Below are 21,857 nucleotides of genomic sequence, written 5' to 3' on the forward strand. Positions count from 1 at the left end.
CAGTCTCAGGCACCTCCACATGCTGTTACAAAAGTCTCAGCTCTGAGGGCTGCCCTTGGACACAACCTGGCTCTAAGACACAACTTCTATTTCACCTAACAGGTAAGAAAACAAAATAAAAAAGCCTGTGAAGGTTCACCCCCCCTTAGAACAAAAGTTAAACACAAAGTGGCTTGAAAAATGAAGCATTTTCCTAATTTTTTTATTGCTTATGAATCTGTAGAGATAATTCCCTTCAGTAGAAACACCTAAACTTGTGTCAGCTCAGACGTTTTTTAACTACTTTGAAATAAGGAAGGATTAATATCAAACTGTATTTTTTTCTTCTACTCCTCAATGTAAGAGTAATCTAGAGTGTTCCAGGGATCTTTTGTCCAAGGGAAAAAGGGGATCTTTTTTCCAATTTGACATCTTCTGTAAAATAGCAAAAAACTGTTACAAACCGGTTTGCCAAAAAGCACATCAAAAAAAGTTTAGAGGAAGGCTACTGGTTTATTTGTAATGTTCCATTGGTCAGTGGGCTTTTTTCATGTTAGTTTTTAAATGACAATTTCAGAGCTAAAGAGGATGCCAATTGTTCAGGCATTACAGCATTCACGACAGAACACACAGTGGCATCATAACTGCTTACGGTAAGTTAAGAGTTCTATCTATTCGCACTTCAAGATCCCGTATTCTGCAGTTTTATTTCCTTCTTGGAAAGCAAGCAGGATGTTTGCTAGGAAGTTACTTTTATTGAGAAATGTTGGAACTTACTTGGCTTTTTGGATGAGCCATTTGAAATGGGAATTATGTCATTTTGCCATAAGCCTATCTGGTGATACTAAACCTAGATAATCGGCTTCGATGGAGATCAAGTCTTTGCTGCAAACATAGAAAAATACCTAGCTGGCTTATAAGCCTACCATTCACATCAGAAAAACAGACAGACTTAAAATTATGTGAGTTAAGAAGCTTTGAATCATATGAGACATTTTCCTATTTTTGTTCTACATAATCAGAGCTGAACTGCAAGAGCTTTGTGAGCACTTCAGGAAACAGTAATCATTTCACAGGGTTATGAAGCCACCAGAGTTGCGAAGGCATTAATTTCTTTGATGAGGGTTCATATGAGAAGACATGAGAAGAGTGCATTTAACTCATTTTCAAATCAAATGGCACTCTGAGCATCTAGAAATCCTGTAGGAAAGAACTTAACTCCTACTGTAGAAATGTGATGATTTACAGATTTTACAAAGGATACAGAGTGGCAAATTGTAGCTGCCTGAGAAAAGTGAATATTGTAATTAACACAACCCCAGAGGAACATATTTGGCCAAAAATATCTTTCCTCATGAGTGTTCTTCTATGGTTTGTCATTATATATGCAAAACAAAAAGACACCAAATATAAAATGTTCTTTATCCTTACAAAACATCAGTATTATGGAATGATACAATCATTACCTATTTTGAAATCATCATCAGAATACCACACAAAGTTACTTTTTGCAAAAATCAGGCAGTTTTAATAAAAAATTAAAGGCCACAATAAATAGATGGCAACTTGATTTCGAGACTAATTAGATTGTCACATTAAGAAGTATTTTTTTAGTACATCCACAAGGAAGAAAAGCTGAGAGAATTACAGTCTGCTTTCCCTTCAGGTCAGCTGCACCTCTGAAGTCTTGAACCCACTTCAGAGATACTTTGTGCTTAAGTGAAGCAGCCTGTAAAAGTCACTCTCTGGTCTAAAAAACAGCATTTTCACACAAGTTTTACTGCAATCCACATACACTCAGAAGATGTGGAATCGTTGCAAAATATTTGCCACTGACAAACAAGTGTCTAATAATGAAAAAACATATAATATAGCCAACAACATGCAGTTACCTAGTGATAACCACTATTTCACAATAACCAAGGTCCCCTAAGGGTTAAAGGCTGCACACTGCAGGTACAGAGCTATGCACAAGAGGGAAGGACAAACATGCCTAACATACACAAAACACTGACCTTAATTGTGATCCCCCAGGAAAAGGGGGAAGTGGTGCTGCCATCTCTGGCATCAGCCATCTCCTCTCTTGCCCTGCCTCTGGTTCTCTTTAGACCCACCTTTGACTTTGTTCAGTGTTTTACCAGCGGCTTATTAGGAAATAACAGAAAAATTTTCTTTCTCCTATTCTCACAGTAGTTTTATTTTAGGTTGAAGAGTTAATTCACTTCTTGGAAGCTCAAAAAAAAGTGCCAGAGATGATGGAAAGGGAAGTGGTGGGAATGCATGGCCCCTAGCAGAAAACAGGGTCAGCCAGCACTTAGCCTGTCTCAATTCACCCTCAGGAGTGAGGTCTCAATACTCAAGTAGAAAGTTGGTCAGCTGAAGCTTACACTGATGCCACTGGGGGCCATGGCAGAAGATTTTGAAAGGAGACACTAAGTGTCACAAATATGTGAGATTGTATTTTAATGAGCAGTTTGATTAAATCTACCTTGGGGGGGGGGCTAATCAGAGGTCATAAAAAGCTGTTATTCAAAGTGAAGGAATTTTAAGAGGTAAGACCCAGAGCAGTCCCTCAGTAACAACTACAAAATACATGCTATAAAATTATGTGTTTCCTTCTCATTATAATGACAATTAGGAGAATTTAAAAATACATATGCTACAGGCTTAATTTTAAAAGAAAAAACAAAACCCATAAACACGATCATGGTACGAAGGAATCAACACTTCAAACAATGCTTTAAACTTTATTAACTTCTAATTAAGGGGTTGTCCTCACTTTTTTCCCCTGAAGAATAAAAGCTACAATAAATTTCAGAAATGGAGACTTATTTCAAGTTAAGTGGTGTAGCATTAGAGCAGGATCAACAAATGCAGGTTGCTGAAATATGAATTTTTAAGGCACAAAACCAAAATGTGACATTGGTTCTCCAAAGTTTTTCAAACTATTTTTGCATCTGAATTTTCATTCCTCCTACTGTGGCATTTGACAGGATTTGTAAATTGCAATGATTGTTCAGTACTTGGTTTTTTTTAACTCTCCTTATCTTCTTGGATGCGTTTAACAGTTAAAAGTGCCTGAGATTTGTCAATCAGCAGAGGACCAGCACCCCCTTCTGGCTTCAATAGTGTGGGGTGAAAGCTGGAACTCCCATCATCAGTAAGAAACCTGTACAGGAGAAACAAAGTAAAAGCAAAAATATTCTAAAACCACGCATAGTAAACAGGCAAAGGAATATTAATACCACTACAGTAGCCCAACTTATCCAGTTGCAGGGGCTGAGGAGCCACTTTAGAATGGTTCTCATGGGCCATGAGGTAGCTCTGCACAGGTGTGGCAGCCAGCGTGTCTTCATCACTGCAGGCAGTGGCAGCACCCTGAATACCTGCTGAGGCAGAGGCTCACTGACAGCAAACCTCCTGTCCCACTGCCTCCTCCTCTGGGGTGGGCATAAAGGCTGAAGAGCCAAGTCCCTGTCTCTTCTGGGCTCATGCTGCCTGAGCAAGCATTTGTTATTTCTTCTGAGGAAAATGTGGGTACAGTGAATTAACTGCAACATTAGCCGATCCTGTTTAATTACACCACTGCTTTGCTCAAGAAATTCCTTTATAATTTCAGTACTGGTACCTTTAAACTTGCTTGCATTTTCCAACTCTGCAGTGTTAAGCTATCACTGCATTTTGCCATATCAAGCTGTACATTATTTATGTGAGAATTGTTTCAGGTATCCTTCATGCAAAGTACATCCTGATCATGTTACCAATGGGGTTTTACTTCAAAAATTTCTTATGAAAACTTTCAAAACTGATCATTGCTATAGTAAAGTCAAGGTGATTTTCTGCATGAGGTAAGTGGCTGACACTAATCAGTGAAACTCAAACCAGCCAAGTCTGCTGAAGGAAAAAACAAAACCCCCTAAAACCCCAACCAACCCACCATATAAGTAATACCACTGAGATGGCCTGAAATCAAATCTGATCCTGCCAGCTGAAGAACAAATGTGGGTGTTCAGACATCTCTGTACAGATCAGCTCACTAGGCTCTGGCCTTTTTAGTGCATTGGCTTTTCTGGTAATGCTTTTGATACTATTTTGTTTTAAAAAGAAATCACAGTCCATGCTGTACCTTGGTACTAAATATGCACTGGACATACCTAGCTATTAATACATACACTTTTTGTTGTACTGTGTGGAAAAGGATCATTATTTCAGGCATAGATAAAATTGCAGACTGGGGGAAGATGAGCAATACTGAAGTTTCCTGAGTGGGAAAAGCAGACTGAAGTGATGGTGTCATCTGTAGACTCTCCCTCCAAACAGATCATCCTGCCAGACAAATTCACACCTGAATATAAATGTTGTTGACATTTACAAGATCCCATTTTCTCCAGCTGGATGTTTTGAAGGATCTAGCCCATGCTGCTTCATCTGCACTGCAATATCAAACAAGTAGTCATAACATTCACACCTAAAATAAATAGGGAAAAAATGCAATGTAAGTAAGGCTCAAGTCTTACCATGTTTTATGAAAATTAGTATTTTCCTTCCTTAAGCTTTTTATCACCAGTCTGACTGTCTGACTGGACAGCTCTATCATTGTTTACTTCCAATGCTGCGGAATGGAAAGTGCCCAGCATTTTTGCTACATAATATTGATTTGCTGCATTTCGATCAGCAGATGAAGTAAATTCCAAAAATGGGACTAGAGAGGGCCACACAAACAGTATTGGCAGGTATCATATAAAAGCAGGGACTGCCTGCACGTTTCATATGAGGAGGGACTTGTTGACTTGTCTGAAAGGAAAATGTTGGCAACCCTATGAGCCAGCAATGATATGAAAGGAAAAACAAGCAATGGAATCATGGATGAATCCATTCCCAAAAGCTCCCTATACATGCAGTGAGGCCTTAATATTCTGAATCATTGTCCATGAGCTGGAAATATACATAGCATTAAGTTCATTAAGATCTTGAGGCAAGAGATAGCATATTCCTGAATTGTACTCACATGGTTTTGGCTTTTTCCCATGTCTCTCCCCATACATAAACACCGTGACGTCTGACCAAGACAGCACAAGAGTCTGGGTATTTTTCCATTGCACGTGCCATTCTCTCCTTGAGATCCTTCTCTTCTGGTGTATTCTCAATAATAGGAACCACTAGTGTATCATCATACCTATAAAACAACCCCATGGTCATGTATTTAAAAAGCCCTCTGCTTGGATGTATGAAACCTTTCCCTAAGAAAGAGATTATCCTCTGTGTAAAATGTTAAGTTCTCAGCACTAGATTTTACGCTCTTCTCTTGTGAGTCATGCTGTAGCGTAAGAATTCTCAGGACCATCTCTCACAAAACACATATCATGCTGGCAATACCTGAGCTACACTTGAGGCACAAAAAGAAAATAACACTTTAATCTATTAGGTGTAGCTGTTTATTCCCATATCACTTTGTAGTTGGGTCCCTTTACAACTTTTTCAAACTTTTCATCCTGTATTGGCATCATCTACAAGCTCTACCTCAGATTAAATTATTTAAAAGAATCATATCATGAAGAAGGAAATTAAGTTGTTTGCTGAAGAGCAGAAAAAAATTAATTTAGGTAGTCCAAAAAGCCCCTGGAAGATTGTCCTGCTAAGGCATATAAATAGAAGGTAGAGTCAACACATGAAAAATAAATTCTCTGTGATGGAGTCATTGGTGGGCTACATGTGATCTTAAGAGAGCCTGAGAACCCCAGTTCCAAAGACAAGATGATGCACGTTACTCAGTGGAACTTGCCTGAGAGTTTCTTCTGAAGGAGGACTGGGATATTTGGCATTGTTTGAACCTTAATTAGCACTAGCAGAAACTTGTTTAAATAGTTTTAATAAGTCCCCAGTTCAGGTTCAGATTTATCATTGAGATCACATAGGTATTTCGTGAGTGGATGCTAGTTGTACTTTCTTTTGTAAACCACAGAAAGAAAGCAATGGTAAAACACCCAAACAGCAACAGCTTGTATTTTAAATCAAATATTCAGAAGATAAAGTCTCATCCCTTATGATTCTCAATGCTGATGCTTTCTCAAGGAAGGCTATAAAAAGTGAATGAAGAAAGTGAGGTGGCATTTGAAGCTTTACTCTGACTCTTATAAATTGTGATCACTAAAATTACACTTGGAGTGTTTGTTACTAACTGGGCCAAATGAGTTAATGGATCGGCTTCGTAGGTTCTGCTTTCTACTTGCACGTGAGCTTGGAAGCTGTTATGAACACCTAACTAATTCCTAATCAGGACCATAAGCTTTCTATCAAGAACTAATACCTAAAAAATGCCAACAAGACTCTGAATGAGCTAAATACTTGGTATCTCTTTTTAAAATTGAAATATAAGCAGCCTACATTAAGTCAAACCTTCATGTAAAATACCATGTGCCAGTCTGACTTTGAAAGCTGTTTACTACTGACCTAATTCTCCTTCTATGGAAGTCAAGGGTAAAACTAGTTTGGGGTCACTGGAATCATATTTAGGCCAACATATACTTCTGATTATTCTATCTGTAGCATTTTCCTGGACAGCTTTTCTAGAAAAGCTTTATGTAACTAGAAACAACATACAATCCCTTTTTTCAGAAGGTCCCATTTTGTACTTTGAATCCAAGGTCCCACTTTTCTTTTGAATTCAATGGGGAGACCTGTGTGAAGCAAGCCAGTGGAATCAGTTTAGTATGGATGAATATGTGCTTATGAGCCATATAACCTGGAGCTTTGATTTCTTTAGTTTTTCTGGTAAATTAATATAATGACACAGGTCGACTTGGAGGCACGGAACCCAATAAATACAATGTTTCCTGACTAACATATAGGAGTGTGTAGGAGTTCAAAATGCATATTAAAAAAATTGTTGTGGATTTTTTTAAAACCAGTGTTGTTAGACAATTCAATAAAAGGGCTTGTATTTTTACCACATTAAAAATGCACATGCTAATGGTGACAAGAAAGTAAAGTTGGCAAGTCAACCAAAATGGAATAAAATATGCCTGGGTGTAAAAATCACATATGGCTTGTTCCCTTGCCAAAGGGCAATAGTTAGATACAAAAATTAACATCAAAAAGTGGAAAGAATTCAGCATTTCAATTTCTCATCTCCTTGTCACATGTTATATAAATGTTGTTTGCAGATCCCAATTCAACACTCTGTGGGTGGAGACCTCAAAACAAGCCATCACACATAATTTGGAATAACTCAGCACTTACCTCAGAGCTCATCCTTGAAAAGTAATAACATTATCTTTAATGAGCTGTTTATTCTGAATTTTCTTTCAAACTCTGTCAAGTAAATCTGAAATCCTCTACTCTCTTAACATGCCCTAAACTAGCACAGGCAGTGATATGTGAAGTCCACCCAAATGTAGTTTGTACATGCTATCAATCCAACCTAGTGCTGGCTGGCTCCAGTTTCAGCTGAATGTTGTAGAGATGTGGTAACAGCTCAGGACGTAGCTCTTTATTTGGCTTGTTCCTGTAGCTCAACAGACCACAGCAGCCTTGGCATTACAAGATTTTATCTCAGATCTCTTCCACAGGCTTCAGACCTTACAGAGAACCAGTGACTCATTCATTCCAGAGGTTTTTTTTTACTTCTTATTCCTAATATTTTATATTACACACTTTCAAGTACATAACTCAAATTACTTGTATTTATATTGTTGAAAACAAATGATCAAATATCACGCCTCTTTTCCTAAATATAGAGGAGTACCTGTAATAGCCTCCTGAAGTACACTTCTGGATTCCTTTTATCATCTCCTGATGGGTAATAGAGAACTCACTCCCTGGGTAAAGAAGGGTAGCCATAACAGCAGCCTTGGAATGTGTATGGATCACTGCACCTGCCCCTAAGAGCAGAAAAAGAAAAAAAAATTAGAATTAATTTTAAAATATGTCTAATGAGAAAATTTAATGCATATTCTTGATTAATTTCCTTTGATTAGTCATCTTAGCAAATGGTGATCTGCTGTATGAGATGAAAAAATATACAGCAACCTAAATGAAAGAATGAGGTAATTACTCACCTGTAAGGGATAATTATGGATTGTCTTAGGACACTTGCGTTAACTTTAAGTTCGTGACAACGTCAAGGAGAGACACTACTTGCACAAATTCAAGCAGAAACACTACTTGTACATTTCTTTACATACTGCAGTAACTGAAACACTCTAAATTTTATCAGAGTTCTGAGGTTATGAAGAATTCCCAAACTTATTTGTGACATGAAAGTTTAACGCCCTTTACTCTTCGTCAATTATCTGCTGATTCTCTGAAAAAACACTCATCATTATCTTATTGTGTCATGATGGAAAGACAGGTAGACAATAATTATAATCTACTTATAAAGATGCAATATTGCTTTTCCTTGATTACACATGTAAGCTGCTTTTGCAGGAAGATCAGAAGAGACTCCCTAAATCCCCTCTAAAATAACATATAAATTTTACACAACATCAAAAGCTTTATTACTTTGTCCATCTGCAAAAGAAAAGTTTCATACTGTTTTCAGCTATTCATAATTTGTAACTGTTAATCTCAGCCAATGGATGCAAAAGGATTTAAACCATAATAGCTGAATTGGTGAAACTACTGATATAAAACTGCTGCAAATCCTGGGCTTCCCCTGCAACCTACCAATATTCTGCACAAAAAATCAGTGCTGAAAACATGATCACAGGCATAGCTACAAGAGAAGATTAAATTGCAAGTGACACTGACAGGATGTTACTATGGATTATATCCCACTCTATACATACCTTTGCAAATCAGTTTATTTTATAGTTTCATGTTTATTTCACTGTAACTTCTATGTATAAAGAATATGGTACTGAATATCAATTTTGTGGATGTACAAATACAGTGTTTCAGTCACTGCTGAACTACAACACTGCTAGATACCTCTCATAGTGTAGGCATTCATAAAAAGAGGTGTGCACTGGCTTTTCTTTAGTTTCTTGTGCAGTGGAGGACCGCTGATGTCCTGTTCATCCATGTCACAAACAAACATATCTTCTGGCTGTAAGAAAGAAGAAATTATTTTGACCTGTGATAACTCAAATAGTTTTGTTTTCCCTCTAGGGAAACAAATATATACAAACCACATATTTAATATAGAATGTGATTTTCACTTTGTAAAAGTGCTGTAATGCACCACATTTATTCCAGTTTCTAATACTACTTACTGACATTGTGTAATGGAAATTAATATTAGGTACTCTTTTTACTTAGATTGAAGCCACGCAGGTATTTGTAAAACTACAATTTTCTCAGAAAGGAGATAGTCTGTAGCTCAGTAATAACAATAGATCAAAAGGTAAAGTAGTAACTGATTCAAAATAAGAAATGTAGATGTACTTTTCCTTCCCTACTTAAAAGAACCAACAAATGACACAAGTTAAACTTAATACATTTAACTTGTAGAACTACTTCTTTTTAAACCTTACTTTTAGTAGCTGTACATGAATATTACCTTTGCATCAATTGGCTACTCATAATAGTACGAAGAATTGTTCAGGGCAGTAATAAAATTTTAATGTTATTTTAAAAATCAGCAGAAAATACAATCGCAAGAGATTTCCTTCCTCACTTTGCTTAATCCTCTGCTACTGCAAGCACAGAGCAGACACCATCCTGGTTATCTTACATACCTTTGCCTACCTTACCTCTCCACATCCCCAGCAAACACTGCTGTGAGACCCCAAGTTTCTATCAGTGAAGAAATTTCTTTCACTCCTCACTATTTATCCTCAGATTTATGAGATGACAAATTCTTTCCATGTATTACTCTACTCTGGGAGAGTACCTGCTGTCATAAAATAGTTATCATTTACCATTCTCCCCTCCTCTTACATTTTGGGGTTTTTGGAAAACAGACAGACAGACAAGGTCACCTTTTAATGGGGAGAGTATCAAGATAAATATTTGCAATCACTCAAACGAAAATAGACGGCAGTGAGGTGTTAATGCCTATTCACGCGAGCACCTCGGTGACTTGAAACTGTAGCCAGACAGCTTTAGCCAATCAAGCTTGACAAAGAATAAAGCTGGACTGGAGTAATGCCCCACTCTCACACTCCTTTGTGTTTATTTCAAGCAAAGAGATCATCAAGACTGGCCTCTGAAACACATACTGGCTTGCTATGATAGTGGAGTACTGGGAGAAATCACCAGTTGTTTCAGTAATGTAGTCAACAGTATAACAAGTTTGTTACTTCACATAAGGAAAAATGAAACTCTCAACAAAGGCACTTTTATCCATCTCAAGATGAGCTCTGAGGTAAAAGTACAGCTTAACATACCTGTATTCTTTCCTTCTGGACTCCTGAAGGAGCGATGTAGATTTCATCCCTAGGAAAAGTTGCAGATGGGAAAAGTCAGTAAACACAGTTGAGCAATGACTGTTCAACCGCACAGGCCTTAGAGCTCTTGAGCCACTGGAAAGGAAATAGCAAATCTAGACCCTCACAATTTAAAAACTTTCTTGCTCTTTCCATACACTGATAGGTAGATTATTTTCAAAATAGAACCAAATTGTACAAGGGCAAATAAAATCTGTAACTTGCAGGGGTATCAATCCCTGGTTTCAACTGGACAGATACCTGAAAAACATGTAAGAAGTGCAGCCTTACATTTCCAACACAGTAGAACAGCCTCTCCCTGCAATAACTCAAACTACAATTCAGAATAAAAATTAAATGAGAAATTGCAAGCAGATACTGCTCTGTGACAAAGGTGACAAAGCCATTACATAAAAATCCATAAACTATCTATAAACAGTAATAACTATCTGTAAGATTCGACACTGTAAATACTTTCTTTTTTAACTGTGCAGGTTAGGTTTCTAGTGCAGTTACGTATTTATTTGTGTTGATAAAGAGATAGCACTAATTCAGTACAATTAAATGGCTGAAATTTAAGTAGAAGTGCATCACTTCTTGCAAGGACTACATGAACAAAAACTGTAAAAACTGATCAAAACTAAAATGATTTCAAGATGGTATCTGCATTATTTTTGTTATTAGCACAAAAACCCCAACTAGATTCTCTCTCTCAATTGCAATCACTATTCAGCTTCAGCAGTCACATACTAAATTCAGGAGCACAGAGACATCTAGTGAATAAGTAGTCACGTTACAGACACATTTCCTATGGACCACGGGATGTTTCTACTTCTGGACAAGAGTAATGGAGCTGGGGAAGGGTCTGGAGCACAAGTCTTGTGAGGAATGTCAGAGGGAGCTGGGGGTGTTTAGTCTGGAGAAAAGGAGGCTCAGGGGAGACCTCATTGTCCTCTATAATGCCTGAAAGGAGGGTGTAGCAAGGTGAGGTTGGTCTCTTCTCCCAGGAAACCAGTGACAGGACAAGAGGAAATTACCTCAATTTGCATCAGGGCAGGTTTATATTGGATATTAGGAAACATTTCTTCACTGGAAGGGTTATCAAGCATTGGAATGGGCTGCCCAGGAAAGCAGTTGGCTCACCATCTCTGGAAGTATTTAAAAAACATTTAGGCATGGTGCTTAGGAATGTGTTTTAGTGGTCAACTTGGCAGTGGTAGGTTTATGGTTGGACACTTGAGCATCTTAAGGATCTTTACCAACCTAAACAATTCCGTGATTTTAATTCTTCCAAAAATAAAACTCTTAAGATGATGTACTATTTATAGTGGTAAAACGTCTGTGAAGGACAGAAAAATGTGGCTTTATCATATTTGTAATTTTTAACATTAATGAATTAACACTGCTGGCATTGTATTAATTTAGTCTTAATTCATCTGCATGAGCAAGATGAGAAATCAAGTGGTAATTCTGTTACTTGTGACAGACACACAATTTTTCTTAAACCAGTTTTTTATTTTTAGAACTTAACCAGAAAGGGAAAATCCAATGACAAAATAAAGTCTTCAAATACAAGATACCTTACAAAGAATTCTATATCCATTTTTAAAAAGCTATCCCACAACCAAATTGACTTTTTTTTCTTCCTGATAGTTGATATGAACTGCACAGTAAGGCTGATTAAGATTAGCTGGTAAAAGCAGTTGATATATATGAATCAAATTTCAATTGTTCTTTCACATTTTCCTATACAACAATTTTAAGTAAACAAGCTATAGAACTACTAAGGAAAACTGCATCACTATATTAGTGCATCCTCTGATAATGCCATTTGTCTTGCCACAACAGGAGTTGCACTGGAATGACAAAGAAAATAGGCTACATTTAGCTACTGATGACAAATTAGTGCCAGAAAGTTCTTCCCATAGACTACTTTAAAAACAAGAATTTACCCTCTTTTCATTCATCTCATTATTATTACTATTGTTGCTTTGCTTGCAAAATCAAGCAGGGAGGTTGAATGACCTGCACAAAATACAAACAGCACAAGTATGAGCATTTAGGGTCTTTTATTCATGTATATATAAAATATATATTTGAATAGTAATGGCTGTTTGTGCATGCATGCAAGTGTATACCAGAACAATGAGAGGTCAGATACTCTAAAGTTCGTGTCACAACCTTGTGACTGAATACAGAATTGCAGGCACTGTACAAGGCTCTTTGCAGAATGAGGACTTACCTTTTTTTTCAGTGGCCACTGAGAGGAGCTCTGTTTCCACTAAAAGTTTGGGAATTATGAATAGGTGGGAGACAAGCAAATTAAAACACAAAGTGGTGCTTCTTCATAGGAGATACAAACCAAAAATTATTGTTGTTACCTGTCCTGCTTTAATTATATGTTAAGTATTTGTCTCCTTAGAAATTACCTCAGTAGAATAGTAATTTCTTTCTTAGAGGAAATATCTGGCCTGCAAAATGTCCACGGTGAATTTGATCTTATTTAACCACAGGCATTTGAAAGCCATGTGCCTGATGTAACCCACTCTAAATTCCATACTGAATGAAATGAAAAGGGGGAATGCATTGTTCTTTAAAGACAATTCATCTACCTTAAACAAAGGTAGGAAAAGGACAGGATAAGATCACTCTCTCCAGCTGTCTCTCTCCATTGAAGGGTCTGCAATGATTAATTCAGATTATTCACCTCCCTTCTATAAGGTTAAATTTGGCACACTTCATTTCCCCCTCTAACTTCTTGCTCACTCTTGACTTGCAAACATTTCTCATGGAACTGAAATGCCCTCCTCAGCTCCTAAACACAGCCAGCCTCTCTCTGTAACTACCACATTATTTCTCTTTCATCATTACTTACCCATGTTTCAAGCTGATTCCTCCACCAGTTCCCGTTACCCAGCCTAAGCCATAAAACAGTCTACAAAGCTCTGGGATAAGATTCCTTGGATGTAACCCATCCTAAAAAGAAATTAAACAAATAAATGAAAAACCATCAGAAACACCTCAAACCTAAGAACTTAAGTTCTCAAACAGAGTTTAAAGGATTAGTACTTTTATACTGCAGCAGAAGTCTAATTTATGCTAATGAACTTCAATTACAAAATAATTGCATGTTTACACAATGCCCTTTAAGCTCTGCCAGGCACATTCACACCTTGAAACCAACAAACAAAACCCCCAAATAAGGTGCATGTCTGACTATCCTTCACAGGAAAGGGCTCATCTAAAATTTATTTGAGTGCAGTGGCCCATAGACATTACACCAGCAGGATTGTTATAGACTATTACACAAAAAAAAGAAAATAAATGCATCTAACATTACCCATTTTTACAAGCTCAACTAGTAGTTTTCCTATTAAATCAGTTCTTTTGTAGGTTTATTTTACTTGATTTACAAATTTCACTAGAACAGACTTTATTAGTCAATAGCACTCAAAAGTACCACACAGAAAATATAAGCAAATTACTTCATGAACTTTACATTCCTACATTTTTACAATACAAGGTTACTTTACATGCAGTTCAGCCAGAAGGCAAATTGCATTATTTTAATATTTCTTTAGAAGGAAAAAAAGGTTCCTGTATTTTTTCCACATTCCATTGTTTATTACATTAATATCTGTATCTATATACTAACCAAAGGTATCTCTATTGTCAGAGGTAAGAGTCTACCTACATTACAACAGTAATACAGCTGCTTTTATGTGTGCCTTCTTTTAGGTTTCTTTTTTTTTTTTAATTGCAGTAACTAGAAGCTTTAAAAGTTTTTCTAAAATGTCAAATGATTCGCTGTTCTACTGCTCACCTCAGTCATTAATGCCCATGAAATGGTATTTCCAAGAAAAATGTTTTTTTAGCAGCAAGAATCCACATTGGGGGGGAATATTTTGTCAACACCCGCAGAGCAGGGAGAACCAAAGCAAAAGCAGTGCACAGCAAGAACGGTAGGCACGTGGTTACTCAGTGCCAACACCTTTCCTGAAATACTCAGAAGTGCTTCCAGCTGGTGTTGGACTCGCAGTACTAGGGGTGAGGAGGCAGCATGGAACAGGACCACAAAGCAGTGGTTCTGAGGCAGGAGACTGGGAAGGTGAATTACTGGAGATGGCAGCCCGGGGCACGTTCAACGTTTGGAATCTCCTACTTTAACCTCACCTTTGCAACCTCCAATGACAGTGAGACACAAGATCCTTAGGCATTCTGTTAACTGTCCCAGGCTGGAAATATTTTCCTAATGCCTAGCTTAAATGTTGTTTGTTGTAGCTTGTTCTCTCTTACCAAAGATCATGAACATGCAGAAGATGGTCTTTTCTTTCACCTCTGTGGCAATGTTTTACCTATTATGACAACTCAATTTGCTGCTCTCTTTTTTCTTGTTGTTTTTTGTTTGGTTGGTTGTTTTTTGTTTGTTTATGATGAAGTATATTTTCTCCTTCTTTCCTGAAAGGCCGTATTACCTAGTCTGCTGATACCTCTCATCTCCCTGCTGTCAGTTCTTGCTGGTTTTGAAGCTTGGGCTGGTCTCTTGACCAGTGTCACACTGGAGAGGTGTTCCAAGCCTTGTCCAGGCAGTGCTTCCATATGCTCAATGTTCACTTTGTTTGATGAAGCACAGCACTGCCAACTCATGTTCTGGTTGTGATGATATATAAAACCCCAATCAAAGACCAATTAAAGAAAACCAAATCACAAAACAAACCTAAAAAACCCCAGTTAACATAAAAGAGGCATGAGTCCTGTAGATGCAGCCAGACTGACAGCTGGCAACATTTGGAAACTGTACTAAATTTTATAACATGTTTATATAGGATCATAGCATAGTTAGGACTGGAAAAGACCTTTGGCGATAACCTAGTCCAGCCACCCTGCCAAGGGAGGGTCACCTAGAGCATGTGACACAAGAAAGTCTCTAGTTGAGTTTTGAATGTTTCCAGAGAGGGAAACTCCACGACTCTCTTGGACATAACCCCAGAGCCTATTCCAGTGCTCTGCCAGCCTCAACGTAAAGAAGTTCATCGCCGTGTTGAGGTGGAACTTGTGTTTTAGCTTATGGCCATTGCTCCTTGAATGCTGGACACCGAGTACGCCTTGGTCTTGCTGGCTGAATTTCCTCCTGGCCGCCAGGGCACACTGCCGGCTCACACGCAGCTTACCATCCACCAGTACACGCAGGACCTCCCTACTAATTAGCTAATGCGAAGCTACTGGCTAATTAGCAAGGTTCAAGAACAGCCTCAGCACCCGCGGTTGCGGGGAGCTCTCCGGAGCGCTGGCGGAGCCGCGCCGCCCCCCGGCCCCTCGTTACCTGCGCCGCATCCCCGCCGGCGGCCGCCATGGCGCGGCCAGCACGGGGTCCTTGCTCGGGGCCTTCTTCGGGGAGCCGCCCGAGTGCCTGCGGAGCGTTGGGCATCCCCCGGCCGCAGGCACCGACCCGAGCCGGACACCGGCGGGCGGGATGGAGAGGGCGATGCCCTCCCCCGGGCCGGGAGCCGGCAGTGACTAGAAGGAGATGTGGGTACGCCCCGGCGACGAACAGCCAGGCTGGACGCGGGTGTCCATGCGGTTACATTCGGCCGTGCCTGGGACGATCGAGGCGGCCAAACCCACGGCCGGTGCTGCGGGAGGGGCTGGCGGGACACGGGGCTCGGTGACACGCGCTGGGGTGTGCCGGGTTATTTCTGCTCAGGCAGCCCGTGGGGCAGCCCGGCGCGGGGGGGCAAGGAGGGCAAGATGGCGGCGTCCCTGTGGCTGAGCGGCGGCGGGGAGCGGGTGCTGAGGCTGCTGCGGGTCGGGCGCTCGGCGCTGGGCGCGGGGCTCTCCCTCCCCGCCCGGGCAGGATGGAGGCACTTGCACGGCACCCGGGAGCTGCTCGGTGAGTGGCGGGCTGGTGTGGTGGCTGCCCTTCTGTAGGTGCGTCTGCGGGGACCTGCTGCGGAGAGAGGGTTGAGAGCGGGTGGCTGCGCTGGGTTGACCCTGGCTGGATGTCAGGCACTCGCCGAAGCCCCTCTACAGTTCCCCTCCGAAACTGGGCAGGGGAGAGAAAATGTATCAGAAGACTTATGTGTTGAGATAAGGGCAGGGAGAGACCACTCGTCGATTACTGTCATGGGCAGAGCACACTCGATTTGGGGATATTAACTGAGTTTATTGCCAATCACAATCAGAGCAGGATAATAAGGAGGGGGGGAAAACCCATTAAAAACACCATTCCTCCAGCCCTGCCTGCTTCCCAGGCTCTACCTTCTCCCTTCCAGCTGCGCAGGGAGACGGCAGAAACTGGATAGTGACCCATGGGGAGGTGGGTGAGAGGCTGTGGACGTGGGATCGTTTCGCAGGGTGTGTTTGGATTGGTCTCTGGAGGTACTGGAAGTGCATCAGGATCTGTGTGGGCTGATAGGAGAAAACTCGGAGAGAAATGTGAGAATTATTAACGGTCTAGAAAGCAAGATCACTGAAGGAATTGCAACCTAGAGGAAAATAAATTAAGTCGTCAAATACGAACTTTTTTTGTGGATAATGAAAAAGTTCCCACCATTGAAAACAGGAGTCTGTTTTCTAAGTGTAAGTATAGCTAAGCACTGAAAAAGAAAGCTTCTTATTTGGTGTTTTTGATCCATGTTTTCCACCACGTTTGTGACATTTCACTCTCCACGTAATGTTTCAAGTAACTGGAGAAGAGCGTGTAATTATATTTTGAGTAATTCTATTTGGGTTTTTTTTAATGGAGAGATAGAGTTTGAGTTTATTAATTGCATGTCTAGGATCCTTTCCTACACAGAACTGGAGGTGTGAGGTTATGACAACCTCCTTTCAAGATGCATTTTTCAGGAGTTTGTTGTTACATAGTTATCAGTCAGATCATCTACTCTTCCATGTTTTCCTCTGTCTCTAAGAGGAAATGAATGTGTGGATGGATCATGAATGATCCTGCAATGAAATGTGTTCTTTCCCTACTTGATCTGAAAGTTACAACTGGTAAAACATTGAAACAATCATCAGGTGCATTGTTATGAGCTCCTGGTGTGATGCTGAGCATGAAGTACGTGAACTCTGTGGGGTTTAAGTGTACTTATAAAAAAATGGCCTTTCATTAACCTCGTGTAATAAAACTCAGTAGTAGTTCAGAGACAATTTAATCATTGTGGTTTAGACTTCATCATTCCCTTCTTTCCAGCACTGGTTGCTTTTGCTGTTTTGCAAAGTGTGAAAATCTTTTCCTTTATAAAACCTGCTGTGTGTGATACAGGGAAGTCTATCCCTTTCTTGAAATAAATATTTATTTTCAAATTTTATTAGAAAAAACTTGCTTCTTTCTTCATATTATAGTGTACATATATAATATAATGCAGGGTAAGCTACTTCTAAATTGGTCTTTTCTTCTAAATTAGCTCCTTAAAGAACTTCTGTCTACAGTCCTCACAGACAATCTATTGTGTACTTTATGTTGAGAGTACTTAATATATAGCTGGACTTAAATTTCTAAATTTGGATATGCAAATGACTAAAATCTTCTGTAATTCCTTACAGTAAGCTTTTAAGTGTTTGTGTGGATAGGTTACACCTTTAACTCATTCAGGCTTTCCTTATTCTAGTGTACTTACAGCTTTTCAAGGTGGTGTGTATTTTGGTGACACCATTTTAGAGTTTATTGTTGCCTCTAAAATGAAAACAAAGAGGAGGAGTCATAAGTTCTCTGGTAAAATAGAGCTCTTTTGGACATAAAACTCTTGGCTCCTAGTTAGACAGTATCAAGTTAAGTCAGTTTCATTTTAGCATTAGCTTTATTTCTCTGTTTTTCTGTTTCTGAAAAAGCCACTATTTGAAGTATTGGTTCATGTGGATCTAGGGTTTCATGTCACATGAGTTTTTGTTTCTCTGTGTGTTTCTGTCCTTGTCTGTGGTGCTGGTAGGGGAAAATTTATTTTGCATAATTAATTCAGAATGGAATTCCTAGTTTGTTGGTCACAGAGAAAGAGGAAAAAATGAAAATAGAAAAAGTAGAATGACCTCTTTATGTTAGAGTTGTGTCAACTTTTCTTTGTTTTTAATGTTTCATAATCTTATCATTAGTGTTAAGTTGCAGTAAATTTTTCATTTCTCTACTGACTACAGAGTGTGTGTAGGAAGTTATGAAATATCTCTCTGGTGGGACACAGAGCATTTAAAGCATTTGTCTTCAGTTCATTGCAGGTTTTTTGGTTTGAAAATGCTGTAGTTGTTCCACATTAAAGGAGGTCAAAAAGAGGCATTGGAAGTGTTATGCTGAATAAGTACAAAATTGCCTCTCACTGAGGTTCTTAGGTTGTAGTTTATTGGAAATGATAGAGGTGTACTGGTCTGCTCTCTTAAAGCCCTGGTCTCCAGTGTTTTTGCTATGCAGCCTAAATATGCATTGAATCCCTTCAGGGAGAGGGAAGGCAGCAGAAATGTTCCCAGATTCAACTTGATTCTTGAAACGTGTGCACAGGAACAAATTCTCCTGGATACACAGCGAGCTGCCTTTGAGACAGCAGCCTTTTTGTCACGTGAAGTTTGTTTGGGTTCTTTTTAAGTCTTCCTCCATTTTTATTCGGATAATTGATGTGTATTAACACAGTTACTGTTGGTAGAAGTAAAAATCAGTGGATGGTGACTGGGAGTTCAGAGGTTTCGCATGCTTATGGTTCTAAATTCTAATATGCCCATGAACTCAGTCTTTGAGTTTCTGTGCCAATTGCCAGAACTTTTTCCTGACCCATAATTACAAAGCAACAATATTTACTTCTCAAAGTGCTTGTAAGGGCTGCCTGTATAGTGCAGCTAACTTACATGAACGCAGTGATTCTTTTTATTATCCCCCTTTTTAATTTAATGAGGGCAAATAATATTTGGTGAAGGCAATTCTTCACTGTAAGCTTGCTTTTCTTTGTAGAGGCACATTTAAGCCTGGTTTTTGTATGTGTATGGTCATTAACTGGAAAGCAATTAAAATAGCTTTGAAAGCTTTGTTGTAGCTGATGTTGTGGTGTATCTCGTGCTCAACAAGGCTCTTAATTGCAGCAGCACTGAACTTCTCCGAAGGTGGGCCTCTGTGCATAAGCATTAAATGGATACACACAGTACTTCCTTCTACTTTGTATCCAGTTTTATTTGTTTATTTATTCATTTCATGGGTACTTGCTGCTGGAGTTCCTCTTCTAACTTGATGAAAGGACCAGAATGGATTGTATGTTTTGTGATCGTTGCTGATAACGTTGAAGGGAAAATGTTGCAGTGGCACAAATTTGTTGCTCACTTTTGTATTTGTGCCAGAGATGAAGCATATTCTGGGAAATGGATCAAGTAGCTCTTTATGGAAGAGAAATGTGAACCACCATGTTTAAAAATTAATTTTTTCCTCATTAAAAATGTATGTTATTTTTACTTTTTTTTAGTGAGGTCTGTCCACTAGTTCTCAATAATCCTAGGTATTTGTGGGATATGACTTCAAAATAATGTTTTGATTGTCAAAGCCAGACTTGTCAAGTTAGACTAATGAAACTGTGAACAGTTCTTTGCAGCCTATAATGTATTGTTTTCTACTTGCTGTTATTGATACATACTATTTTTGAATAAATATGTATAGCCTAAGACAATTGTTAACTCATACTTTAATTTGTCAATCATACTTCAAATACTACAAAACTTTATTTGGTAAATAAACACAGATAAGCATTCACATGCATAACATAGTTCATTTTTCTTATATTAGTCCAAAATGAGAGGTTGCAAGAAGAAACTTTTTAAAGAAAGAGCTTGGAGGTAATTCAGATGGGATTTGTGAGTGTTACAAGGAACATTGTCTGGATACATTTCTAAACATTACAGTCATGAGTAATATTAAACTGAAGCTCCCATGGAAAGACTGATGCAGTCTTCTGGGAACATCAGCCATGCAGTTGAGCTCATTTCCACAAAACTCGAGTGTTTTGGGTAGCATGATCCTGATTGTGTTGCTGTCTTGGGGGCTTTAGGGAATAAATAACTCACTTTCTGCTCTTGGTGCATTTTAAAACATCGAGGTAATTGATGCTACTTAGGTCATTAGAGGTTTGCTACACTTTCCATTTCACATTTTTAAAAAAATTGTAGAGTGGTTTGGGTTGGAAGGGACCTTTAAAGGTCATCCAGTCCATCCCCCCTGCAACGAGCGGGGACATCTCCAAATAGACCAGGTTGCTCAGAACCCCATCCAACCTGACCTTGAATGTTCCCAGTGATGGGGCATCCACCACCACTCTGGGCACCTCTGTCATTTTAAAAATCGTCCTTACACCTAGTCTAAATCCTCCCTCCTTCGATTCAAACCATTACCCCTTGTTCTATTGCTGTTGGCCCTATTAAAAGGTCTGTCCCCATCTCTCTTAAAAGTTCCCTTTAGTAAGTATTGAAAGGTGGCAATAAGGTCTTCCTGGAACCTTGTCTTCTCCAGACTGAACAACCCCAAGTCTGTTGTCGTTTCTTCGTACAAGAAGTGCTCTGTGGATACAAAAATGCTGCTAGCAAGGATTTTCTTGCTATTTTCTAAGTCTATGAGAGACTTTTCTCTCACACAGAAGAGGTAGCAGAGTTCTGTAAACAACCAAACACCTGCAGCCTTGAAAAGTCTTGTTTATGGTATAGTAGAAAAATATTTTGACAATGGATGTTTTAGGATTCTAGCCAATCACCCCCAAGGGGTGGCTGATCCTTTGTCCAATTAGCCTGTGAAGAAAAAAGTCTATAAAAGAGTTGGTAAAATAATTAAATAAAAGCAATCTTGCTGCACAGTTCCTGCCTGCTGGATCTTCTCTCCTCCTCCCTACGGCTGCAGGACACGGTAAAATACCCTAGGGCATTTTTTTTAATAGTGCTCCATCCCTCCTCATTTTTGTGGCTGTCCTCTGAACCCCCTCCAACACATCCATGTCTTTCCTGTGCTGAGGATTCAAGAGCTGGATGCAGTACTCCAGGCAGGATCTCACCAGAGCAGAGTAGAGAGGCAGGATCACCTCCCTCCATCTGCTGGCCACACTGATTTTTATGTGTCCCAGGCTATGTTTGCCTTCTGGGCTGTGAGCCACAACCTGCCACAAGACAGCTTTGCAGCCACTAGTACCTCTAAGAGACTTGTCACCAATGTCCGTGGGGCACTGAGACGAGGACCGCTACCCTCTGGATGCGACCATCCAACCCATTCCTCACCCACAAAACGGTTCACCCCTCAGATCCTTATTTCTTCAATTTACAGAGAACAGTGTTGGGGGGGACCATGTCAGAGGCCTTACAGAAGTCCAGAGAGGTGACATCCATAGCCCTTCTTTGTCCACTGGTGTAGTCATTCTGTCATTGAAAGCCACTCGGTTGGTCAGGCAGGACTTGCCCTTGGTGAAGCTGGGCTGTCCTAAATCACCTCCCTGCTCTCCTTGTGCCTTAGTGCAGATTCTGGGAAAAATAAGGGGCAAAAAACAAAACTAGAAGAATTTTGATCTG

At 39.5% G+C, this 21,857-nt stretch overlaps 2 protein-coding genes across 3 annotated transcripts in view; one reads left to right on the forward strand and one right to left on the reverse strand.

Annotated features, from left to right (window-relative positions):
• Positions 1-275: 275 nt before the first annotated feature.
• On the reverse strand, positions 276-15,939 carry APIP (APAF1 interacting protein). 2 transcript variants are annotated; one of them, XM_082283116.1, is made up of 8 exons: positions 15,673-15,939; positions 13,225-13,325; positions 10,311-10,359; positions 8,911-9,028; positions 7,724-7,859; positions 4,988-5,155; positions 4,325-4,447; positions 276-3,148 (listed from the first exon to the last, which is right to left on the reverse strand). In XM_082283116.1, exons 1-7 carry the CDS (start codon positions 15,775-15,777, stop codon positions 4,348-4,350), a joined length of 777 nt encoding a protein of 258 aa, XP_082139242.1. In that variant the 5' UTR covers positions 15,778-15,939; the 3' UTR covers positions 276-3,148; positions 4,325-4,347. The 2 variants fall into 2 exon arrangements, with proteins under 2 accessions (XP_082139242.1, XP_082139243.1); XM_082283117.1 differs by lacking the exon at positions 15,673-15,939 and adding an exon at positions 14,173-14,196.
• Positions 15,940-16,052: 113 nt separating this feature from the next.
• The window catches only part of PDHX (pyruvate dehydrogenase complex component X), a 36,723-nt gene continuing 30,918 nt past the window's right edge, over positions 16,053-21,857 (forward strand). Inside the window, exon 1 of the mRNA XM_082282746.1 lies at positions 16,053-16,239. Coding sequence (XP_082138872.1) covers positions 16,098-16,239 — 142 coding nt within the window. The 5' untranslated portion in view covers positions 16,053-16,097. The remainder of the gene's footprint in view (positions 16,240-21,857) is intronic.

This window comes from Coloeus monedula, assembly GCF_965178545.1.
Source record: "Coloeus monedula genome assembly, chromosome: 6".
NCBI lineage: Eukaryota > Metazoa > Chordata > Aves > Passeriformes > Corvidae > Coloeus > Coloeus monedula.